This window comes from Myzus persicae, unplaced genomic scaffold (genome assembly GCF_001856785.1).
Source record: "Myzus persicae strain clone G006 unplaced genomic scaffold, MPER_G0061.0, whole genome shotgun sequence".
Taxonomy (NCBI): domain Eukaryota; kingdom Metazoa; phylum Arthropoda; class Insecta; order Hemiptera; family Aphididae; genus Myzus; species Myzus persicae.
Window position 1 is genome coordinate 74,833 of NW_019104117.1, and position 12,324 is coordinate 87,156.

Below are 12,324 nucleotides of genomic sequence, written 5' to 3' on the forward strand. Positions count from 1 at the left end.
GTATCGCTAAAAACGTTCCGATTTCCATTATCATCATTCTTTTTGATACCACCGACGGTTTTTCGATTACCAGTTAAAAAAATATTATCGAGAAAAAATATCTATTCTCAGACAAGCGCATATTATTATCACCGTCATAAGTCATCGCATAATAAACAAGTACAATTAATACACTTATTATTACTTTACCACATACAACCGATTACATTTCTATGTATATAGGTTATATTAATAAACCAGGTATGTAATGATTATATGGACACTCGAAGAATGTAAGTTATCGTCCTTTAATTAATTGCTGTGGATAGCTAGTGATATTTTTATGGTATTTGAGTAAATTGTATAGTTAAGAAAACTAGCAATACCTATCCCAGTCTATTTTAACCTACCAGTAATTCTAAACAATTTTTTACCATCATCATTTATACTTTAATAAAAAAAAAATGTTCAGATTGTATTCATATTCTCTTGATATAGGCTTATAGCAAATAATAAATTAGAATCCCGTGATCATATACACATATTATTATATAGGTGTATTTATGGTCAAATTTAAATCTATTAACCTAATTGTATGTAAAGCATCATACTATTAAATTAGTATTATTATGATTATTTTTATACGGAAAATGTTTTAAACGAATTTAACACTACAGTAATTACTAATTTTATTGTTTTTGCATTTCGTCAACACTATTTTAATATATATATGTTTACAAATTCATCAAAAATACAAATAATTCAATTCTAAAATTCTTTGGAAAGTAAAAATCTGATTAAATTAATTTTTTTTGCGAAAATATCTTTTTAGATCTCAATAATGCATCGAAGGTTATTCAATTAGTATAACATAATATTACTTATATTCAAATATAATACCTAGTGGACTCGTTATATCATTAATAATAATAGCTGGATAAATTTATTATACAGTTACAAATTACAATACCTACGGTGCTCTGGTGTAAGATATAGTACCTATGTTATAAATTACATACTAGTTCTAAAATATCAAAGGTTACCGAAAAAAATATTATTGGTAATATGACAAATCTATCGTCGTTACTCGTTACATAGTAAAATATATAGAACACTTAGAAACCGGTTATTATATGTTTATATATTGAAGTATACCGCCTGTATGGCTACACCAAAAACATCATAATATTATGCTCTGCTTGGTGGAGGTAGAAATTTCTAGTTAAATTATTAAAATATTATGAAAACAGTTTGCCAAATAATTCGTACTTACATTAAATTATACTAGTTTCATACGATTTGTAATGTAAATCGATTACATGCAACATAAAATATACAATCTCCATCTGGTTGAGAATCTCATCACATTTATATTTTACTCAGATTATATAATATTATGTACATTTTTTTTTTAAAGAAATATACAGATTGTATATCTACTGGGTATAGATTATACCTAAGGACACAATAATTATAATGTGTAATATTGCTAAGATATATTTTATATTAAACAAATACGTATAAATAAGTGGACAATCTTTGAGGAAAGAAGTCATTCATTAATGACACTTATTACCGATGTTTTATTATATAGATATATTTTAATAATATGTAACATAGAAAATCATAGATGCATCTAAAATCTGTAAGTACATTTATTTTGCTTCGCCTAAGGGTTCACTTAAAAATAGTATACTAAAATGCATTGAAATAACGTAGGATAGCACGGTTTAGTCGGTTTTACATAGAAAACACCAGTACAGCGTGACGATATTATAATAATATTCTCTATAGCAAAGTCTTTCTTATATTTTCGTAGGACGCATTGAGTCGGAACTATATTTTGTCGGGACCCGTTACAATAAGTCGAAACAGTAATTTAACAGAACCGCGTATACCGTTTATTTTCATTTGGTTAACAATAATATTTATTTTACATTACTGTATTAAATAGTTACATACTATAATGCCTACATTTGAAACGCTGGTGATTTCGTTCTGTGAAATTTGAATATTCTGCACGTGCAAGTACTTATACCTCGTACAGGTAAACAACTTCGCAGACCGTGCACAAATAATGACACAATGTAATATGACGAAGATGATGATTATGTATTTATATAAATTCTAAAGCGACATAAAATTTTTAAATTTATCCGAACATTTTTCTCCAACGCTCATAGTTCTCATTACATATTTAAATGTTCATATTTAAAAATTAAAACCAGATTAGGGAAAACAATTTGTAACACACCAACACATTGATGACTGTCAGTACTCAGTAGGTACCTACACTACATTCTGTTCACTCAAATGAAAACACAAATAAAATTAAAATTAAAGGATAGTAGGTGTGAAAGGTGTACTTATAAAAAAAAAAAATTTTCTCAGAATTCTGCCAACATGCTACATATTTCTTTAAAAAAAATGTAAATTAAATAATATTGCATATTTTTATATTTCTATTGAAGTGATTAGGTATTTAAAAATAGGTTTTTAATTTTTATCTTATTTCTCCAAATTTTTGCCTATTTTTTCTTTTGTTTTTTTTTTTAATCTATTACCAAAATACAGTATTCATCACAACAGTATTGTTGATAGTTTTCTCGATTAGGGTAGGGCTAAGAGTGTTAATCACAAATAGTAAGTTATACGTAGGTATGTATATACTATATAATACACTGACACACTGTACGCGTTAATAATAATATAATATCGACTGCGAGCCGACATCGCAGACGGACTAACGTATGCAGCTACAGCGGAGACATCCAAACAGTCACACAGAAATTCGGTCGCGTTTAAATGAACTATTATACGAGTGCGCGCGGTTCGGTTTATTTGCTAGAAACTCGGCCGGTCGCCGACGACTGCGCGTTTCTAGATCGTAAAAAATCCATTTGTGCGCGACCGCTTAGCGGAAACGTGTATTCCTTGGAAAATAAATATTTAAAAAAAAAAACGAATATGAACAGCTTGGCGAGACCGATGTTTTATTAATATTCATTATACATGCCCCAGTGCAGTGTATATTTATGCTCGAATATTAATTCGATATAATATTGATGACCTTTCATGTTATCGTTATGATATATTTTGACATTTACGATGACGTTCCACTTGCGCGCGTCCACGCCGCGCCGCGCGTGTGTGCAGAATCGAGACGACTTTACGACGTTAACCCCGATAATACTGCTGCGGACACTTCGGTTCTGGGGCACGTGGTGTGGGTATGGGTGTGGGGTGGGGTGGGTGATTCGCGCGAACAACACGTTGCAGGAAGTCGAGCGCGTGGCAATCGGAAAACATTCGCGCGTCCATCGCCGCGAATTAGGAAACGGCCGACGGCAATAAAACACGGATTGTTTGGCGCACGCCGAGTCGTGAGCGAGCGGGACGACTGTGGGAGGGAATATAATAATAATAATATATAGTGTGCCGTGCACCGCGCGAATGAGTCACCACCGAGTTATATTATATTATGCACATAGCAGTCGGGTAGGTATACCGTCTGGGTGCGGTGCCAAAAAAAAATAAAAAAAATTGATAAATATATATAGCAAGGACGACGGCGTCCGCGTGTATGTACGGTTTTCTATTTATTTTATCAACGCACGGATAATGTATATAATAATAATAATTATTATTGCAGCCGTCCGGCGCAGCATCGGCGCTCTATTGAAACGGGTCCAAAAACGGTCCGACGGGGTTTCCCGCGCGATTCCGCAGCATCGGCGGCTTGCTCGCCTGTAATTGTATCTCTCAGTGGGGACGAGGGTATTCCGACGATATTGCAGTCGTTAAACACTTATCATCAACACGTCTTGATCATATTATTATAACGTGCTGTACTAATATCAACGATAACAAATACTACGATAACCTCTGTTGTTTGTACACATACTCACCATTTTCGTATATGTAATAATAGATACTGCATTACTCCGATTCGTGAATAGATGACGTATTTTTGTTTGCTTTTCCACGTGCCCGCCGAGCGTGACGTATATATTATTATAATAATTACCGAGACATTGCTAGACGACCGGCTTGAAATAACATAACATTATACGAATACGACGTCACAAGATCTAATTTTAAACGGATACGCCGTGCAGAGGGTGCGCGGCATCACTACTCGTCAACTCCACTCCACACCTCACGCACCCCCAGAACTGTCCGACGGGGTAAACGCGGAGCGGCTGTCGCGGTATTTTCGCTGCGATAACGTTTTGTCTCCAAAACGGTCTGCTCGTAATAGACGTGGCGTGAATTGGAACAGGTGCTGATGACGCACTCTCTGTCTCCCACCCACCCAACCAGTGAGCTTCTATTTTCGTGGGGTACATGTTCGACAGTCTCTCTAGTGCCCACGAAGTGTTCACTCGCCAAATGAAGAAAAACATGTAAGTCGCATGTTATTGTATTGTCGGGTAACTATGTATACGTATACTCAATATTGTTATTCCCATGTTTTACCTATACAGCTATACCTATACATCATGCGCCCGACGTCTTTTTTGAACTCCGTCCAAACGGGGTTCTCCTAGAGGATCGGTAAGACGTGTGATTATGCACGCACAATATATATAATCTAAGTATTGGTTAGGCAAGATATTCTTTATACTCGATCTTCACTATTTTTGTCAAAATTCCACCATACATTTCGTCATACGAACGACGTCACAAAATTCACATCAGGATCAGAAATACGTCGTCTAAACACAATTATTACTTCGCAGTCCACAAATGCACAAAAATATAATCACTCAGTCACAAGTACTTTAATAAGAATTATAGTACGGCGAACACGCTAAGACCCTGTGCTTTGTCATCGACCATCGTGAATTAATTATCAATGTTTAAATATATATACAATGTTCGTTCTCCACTCGTAATCATCTGATGTTTCTTTTCGTAACATGTCACCAAGCGTGAGTTATTGTTTACGCTACTATTTACGGTATTGGTTGTCATTTCAAATAATATGACCTTAAACCACGCGTACCTATACATAGGTTTTTGTTATATTATACTATATAGCTGGTACCGGCTTGAATACAGCGTGCAATTTATTTTATTACATTGTATATATGCCGCCTGGGCGTATTCGTTATAAATTTGTATGCGAGCCGCGAATTATACATCACACAATAATAAGTGCATTAATGATGAAAATTGTATGCAAACGCCCCTGATTAAACACTGATTGGGCATTATCCTTGTAAATATCCGTTTTCGCCGCTCCGATGCGGAGTAAACAAAGCCGATAACAATACCGTCTGTGATTTCGCAAGTTTAGGGATTTAAGTATTATGTATTGTATGATGTTCTTATATATCATATGACGTACCTATGCCATAATAATATTAAACGCACGTCGAAAACGAAAATAACTGGTTAGGTTTACGCCAGAGTATTATAGTAAGGTATAATACACACAATACGAGTTCGATCTGTCAAAAATCGTCTTGCAATCATCGTCCCGTGGGTTTCAAACACGATCTGTTCTCGTTTAAGGCCGATCGCGTCGTATTACCTACCCACCTCCAATCTACATGGGTTATGGCCTTATGGGTATACGTTTTCGAACTGATCGAATACACGAGCGGCGCCGTGTGGCGCGAAGAGATGACACGCTAAACGGCTAAACGAGTAATCCGTAACTTTGAAGTCACGAATGTATAGAAGTCGCAGTAGAGTGGGTACAGCCGTCATGGAATGTCATCGTCGTTATAATATAATATAATATTATTTTCGCTAAGAGAAAACATCATTTCACCTTAGCCTGCAGGTTTGATTATAACAATCGCATTTCCGTGTATATAATTATAATACCGTTATTATTATTACTATTACTAAACTATAGTTATATATTTATTGGTTTATTACAATAAAGAATAAACCGTGTGCAATTGTTGGATAAACAACACGTGCACAACTATAAATACTGATAAGACAAGTAATAATTGATTTTAAAAATGTGTCTTGACTTCTGAAATAAGAGTACGTTTGATATTTTTTTTAGCCCATTTAATTGAACGGCGAATTAAAACCAAAATGACGTTGTAACAAACTGTAAACTAGACTAAAATCTCAACAAAACTTAAGGCACCTATGTGTCAACGCTGAATTCATTAGGTACTTGATTTTGTAAGTGTTGCTAAATAAAAAAAAACCCTGAATGTTATTATTTGAACTTTATGTAACATTTTAAAATAAAACCCATTTGTTTCACTTTTCACATAATGATTATGGTTATTAGAAAGAACCATCAGAAAGTAAAATCAATTGTGGGTACTCTGCAGTTATAATGTGAACATAATTACGTATGGTCAACAATTACTCACCGTAATCATATTGTACACCGATGATGATCTGATAACTCTGCATTTTTTTATGTCGTGAACATACATTTTTCATACTTATCGTGTCGAAACCGGCTATTTATTAAGAGGCAACAATTCTGGGTATTTCTAACATTGCGTATACAAGAGAACATACGGAAAAAAAATCAAGTCAAACTAATCAAACTATTTCAACGATCAAAAACTACTTTACAGAAAAAAACGAACACGTCTCGTAGAATGGCAGAATAGTAGGAATGTATTATTTTATAATTTTTTTTTTTTTTAGTGGAAAACTTTTTTCACGACACATTGGATTTCGATGTTTGAGTTAACTTTAAACAACAATAGTAAAATATATTTTGAAATACTCAAAAGTTAACAGCATTTATTAAAACTTCTAAAAATCGTTGAATCGATACAACATGAATGAAGTCTTCATCTTAAAAAAAAAAAAATATGAAATCGGACTTTTTCATCAAGACTTTTCCCGTGAAGCCAGTTTTTGCAAAACGAAAACGGCTTTGGCTCCGACACCCACCTAAACTTAAAATAATAAATTATAATGTCTTTTAAAATTAGTTTTATAATAGCACTATTACATCGACATGAAAGACTAATTTATCCAGGGAAATACGATATAAGTACATACGAACAGTCAGATGACAACGATAATATATTTTGATTTCATATAGCGAGACAATGCTACACAATATGTACACATCCAATAAAATATTTATTGCTCCCATTACTTATTATAAATCGAGTTAAATATTTTTATTACAATACGTATTATAATTATTACACAGCTTAGAAATTTATTTATTTAAAACCAGTATTGATTTTGTTAAGATAAAACGATTAACACACCGTATGAAACAACGTTTATGCTTATAACTTTCCAACCAGTTTACAGCTATTCGTATTTAGTAATTTGAACTATGTTTAACTTTTCTGAAGTACGGGTATGGGTAGGAATTCCTTATTTATTTTAATGTTTTACATTGCTAGAGCCAATTTTTTTTTTAAATGTCTTCATTTTGTGTTAATTATAACGAATATTTTATAGCAAGCAATATTATCTTCGGCAGTCCGGTAAACTGTTGCAAATCACGATACATTGAATGTATAAGTATAAATTAAATTATTTAAAAAATTAAAATCTGTGTGTTAAAATTAACATTTTTACAGAAGATTTTTTTTGAAGCCCCGAGAAAAAGTGACAAAACAAATAAAAAATGAAAAAAACATCAGAGCACTATTTAGCCGACAATTGGCACTTAAAATTCACGAGCTTCCCATATAATATGTGTACCCAAGTAATAATTTAATGAGATCATCAGGTTATATCCGCGTGTAATAATATGTCCGTTCTCGGAAAAACGGTGAGTGAATGCTAATATAGGTGTATAATTTAGAACTACTATTCGATCCGACCATAAATAATACATTTTGTTATTCGATTATTATATTATTATTATAGCTACCTATATAATAGGCTGTACACCGGTCGTGTTTTCATTCGTTTATTATGATGTTGTTGTTACTTGTTAACACTATATCATATTTTTACCGGCGTGTTCGATAGTTAAATACGCGTGCATAATAATATTATATTAACTTTGCGGCGGCGGTTGTCTGCCTGCGCTCGAGGCCCATATCGTCAGGTACATAAATAAATTATTAAATACCTACCTAAAATAATTGTTATGATATCTTTATACGTACATATCTACTGCATACTATTATGTTACATCATAACTAGGAAGCTCTGTCGCTTCGCTCACCAACCCCCATTCCATCTTTTCTTTTGCAAGCTGAGAGTTAATAACTGCAATATAAAAAATCTAAATGATAAATACCTAATAAAAACATTATAAATTATTAATATTTTAAATAAAAATGAGTAGATAGGTACATAACTGGAATGCCTCATAAAATACAATTTTAATTAATTCATCTCAAATTTGCTGCACTCAATCATGACTCTCTACAACATATTATTGCATTGTGAAAATGTAATGTATCTTTTACCATGTGTCTACACGAACCAAACAATCTAACTTCCTCAAAACTTTGTCAAAGTGAATTTAAACAGATTTCCCCTTTTCATTTTTAAAAGACGAATCATTATATAATATTGACATATTTCTATCACATTATCGCCAATATCTGTAGTCATTTCTTTCATAACGCAGACTTTTTTTATCCATCTTCAATATAACACTGTAAATAAATAATATTGGTCGCCACGATAATTATTTGACGAAACTATTTTCCAAAACTTTTTCGTACAATACAAAGATCGTTATCACATTGTATCGTTATTCCGATAGAGTCGAACTGCGACTGTCGTCCAGAGAACCGGCCTCGCAGGGATGGACATCGAAAAGCTCACCTCCTCGGCATTGTCGCTCATACGCAAGCCACGTTGCTGGTACGTTACACACGTATTCGTATATGACACGTAAGGTGATGTGATGTTATACGAGTTGACAGTGTTATAACTCATATATATATATATATAAGACGATGCGCACATGTACACGTGAAACATATATATATATATATACCATTATTATATAGCTAAGTATAATACGTGTGCAGTATACACAACTGCCCCGGGGCCACCTCTGATATATACGCGGCTACCGTCTCTCGCGTCCGTCGCCGCCGCACACCTGCGCGATTAATGTCGGCCGGTTGACGACGTTACCGATCGTCGACAGGTCTAGTCACAGCGCGCCGACTAGTCGTCGTCGTCGTCGTCGTCGTCGTAGTCGTCGTCGCTGTCGTCGTCGGAGGCCACCGAGGTTACCCACAATGCTGTGCGCATACATGTCATAATACATATACACAATACAAAAACCCACTCTATAGGCCGAAGTGAAGAGAGCCACTTGCCATAGTCGGCGTTTGAGAGCACAACCGGACTGCCGCAGTAGCTGTACGCGTAGCCCCCATACATAGGCAAACGACAAAATATTCCCATCATCTTGGCCTCTCTCTGCGCCGCCGCCGCCGCCGCCGCCGCCGGTCGAGCCACCCCGCCCTAGGCGATGGTGCATTACAAAACATGTATGCGTATGCGCTGTAAGTATATATATATATATGAGCTTACGTATATAGATATGTCCACAGAGACGTGGTGGCACGCCCACCATATGCCTATAGGTATATGATGTATATACCGCGGTAGCCGCTGGCGCGAGGGCATTTGCGATTTTTTTTTAATTATTGTTGTTGTTATTATATTATTTTCATCGGCGACGTAGTGACGTGGGAACGAAAAACACCTAGCGACCTATCCTCCGGGGCAAAAGCTGCTCCACTGCAGCGCGATATCTCCGCCTCGAGACCCTCTCCGCCGCGCAACCGCGGTGCGGTATAGGTACCTGCAGCATATAGTACCTAGGTATATACATAATATAATATAATATGCGTTTGGCCGCTCAGTCGCGGTTGTATATTACACTGTGTGGGGGGAGGAGGGGCAAGAAAAAACTCGCGGAGACCGACGACGATGATGATAATAATAATAATGGTATACAGCTGCGCGAGTGGAAAAAAAAAAGAAAAAACTATACGCCGTGCCACAGACTGTCCGGGGTCAAGGATCCGCGGCGCGCACATGTGGGGTCGTCAAAGATGGGCATACGGCGGTTTTTGCGGTCGCACGCATCCCGATATGTAGGACAGACGGACGGAGAGAACGGTTTCCGTGTCCGTCGTCTGCCTCTTTGATAAACCGCGTCACGTATGCGATATAGTATCCAGCGCAACGTGCAGGACACTCTTGCGCGAAACAGACCCCCGGTCAACCACCCACTCACCACGCCGCACTTGCACACCCACCAAGAGTCGGTATGAACCTACGTGTGGAATCGGTCGCTGCGTGGAACAAAAATAATGTATTACCTATGTAATGTTTTGGTACCTACTTATACCGTTGTACAAAAGACGGGTAACTCAAACCAAAGGGCCACTGCAGTGTTCAAACCCTTAAGTCTCTAGAGTCGAGGCCAGGATTGCAGCGGTCATCGATTTGGTTTGGTTTCCTAAAAAATTGAATTTTAAAACATAGCATGGCCAGAATAATATGGGTGAGCCCATCAATATACAATTAAATTCCTATACCCAGTGATAGTTAGCGACAAGAGTGGGAGGAACTTGCCTCCAAAAAAGTTTAAGTTAAATTCCCAGGTATCCAGATACGGTAATAGTTTAAATATTTAAATCTCCTTAAAGAAAATATGCATTTAACATAGATTTATTTAATAAAATATTTTTTCCTTGTATTCATTTGTTCCGTGTTTCTGCTTTTGTATAATAATACTGTGTTGACTTTTTGCATTATCTTTATTACATATATAACCCAATAATATTATTTAATGAATTATATATACAGAATTATCACCACATTTTTTTTCCAAACAAGTTACGGAATCTTTTTTAATTAACTGTTATACCTATTTAACTACATAATACTTTTTAATAACATAAAATGAGTTTTAAGACTTGTGTAAAAACAAACGATTAGATTTTAGTTTCAATTATGGTGTAAATAGATTCTTTCTAAGTTACACCACTGCGGCCTATACCAATACAAGTATTATATCCGCCACGTTTGAAATACTGGAAGGAATGCTACCGGATACGATTGGATATATAGGGCACCCTAAAAACTCTGAAAGTATCGAAAATCAAATCCTAAGTACAGTTTTTCATAAAAGATCTAAATCATCACAAAATTAATAACTATTAGGGTTAAAAGTTTTCTAATCATTTTCATATACAATGATTCAAAATCTTTTTTTACAATATTACATTTTAAATAATTATTATAGGTAGTACTTGGAATTATTATATTCAAATAACCGGTGACGAGTATAATTGTATACATGCAGTAAGTGTATGTTATAAATTGTCATATTTCAATCAAATTAAATCGCAAAACAAATCGTCATCGACCCTTTACACCGATCGCAAGATAGTCTGCGTGGTAGTTGTGGACTTTATAGGTACAATCGTACAAATATGTTATACATTATATATATTTATATCAAATACCTGTACCTTAAAAGGTATCGAAGGTATTTTGCGCGAGTATATTATATTATATATATGATATACCTACGTCATATATATGTATTGTACATAATATATACAAGTGATCGAACAAGAGTCGCACGTCATCCGCGTAGGAATTTCTGAAGATTCTTGTATTTGCGCATGGCAGAGGCGGCCTGGCGTGATCTCTGAAGTCGCGGCGACGTATTTCATCCATATATATTATATGTATTTATTTATGTATGAATGTATTTATGTATATAAATATTGTATATTAGTTATTCTACACCGTACGCGGTTTAAAAGTCATCACTGCATTAATATTTCACGTAACATTTTTTTATTATTGCATATCATAATATTTTGCATTTTATTTTTATGTAAAGTTGTTTTATTAGTATAATATACATACATTATTATATATTAAGCCCACACAGATATTATGCACACCACACGCTGTATAATAATAATAATAATAATAATAATAATATATTATGGTAGCGAACAAAAATACATTTCCGTCAGGATAAAACTTATATTATGCAAATGTTATTGGAATTTAATTTAAAGATGTTTGAAAACTAAAAATAACGATAATTTCATCATAGTAATGGTCGTTGTTTGGACTCTCTAGTTTATAAACAAAAAACAAAGAGAAAATAAATTAGCAAATTAATTTTATTGCGTTCTGTTTATAGTTCAGCCAATCGGAGTGTGGGGACTTCATAACACGACGTTAAAAGTCAAAAGCGCTTTGAAGTTGATGTGCAGAGCAAAAGGCAACCCTATGCCCGCTCTACAATGGTTCAAAGACGGCGTACCGATTTTGGTGGGCAGGCGAAGGATTCAATACAAAAAGTAAGTATATCGCCGAGCGAAAATCCTTGCGTTCTTTCTTCAATTGTGTAATGTTTTAACCAAATCGTGA

General features: G+C 34.9%; 1 protein-coding gene across 4 annotated transcripts in view; it reads left to right on the top strand.

The window, feature by feature from the left end:
* The window catches only part of LOC111038908 (protein vein-like), a 64,127-nt gene that overhangs the window by 36,564 nt on the left and 15,239 nt on the right, over positions 1–12,324 (top strand). For all 4 annotated transcript variants that reach the window (XM_022322184.1, XM_022322183.1, XM_022322181.1 and 1 more), the window contains exon 2: positions 12,095–12,254. In XM_022322184.1, coding sequence (XP_022177876.1) covers positions 12,095–12,254 — 160 coding nt within the window. The remainder of the gene's footprint in view (positions 1–12,094; positions 12,255–12,324) is intronic.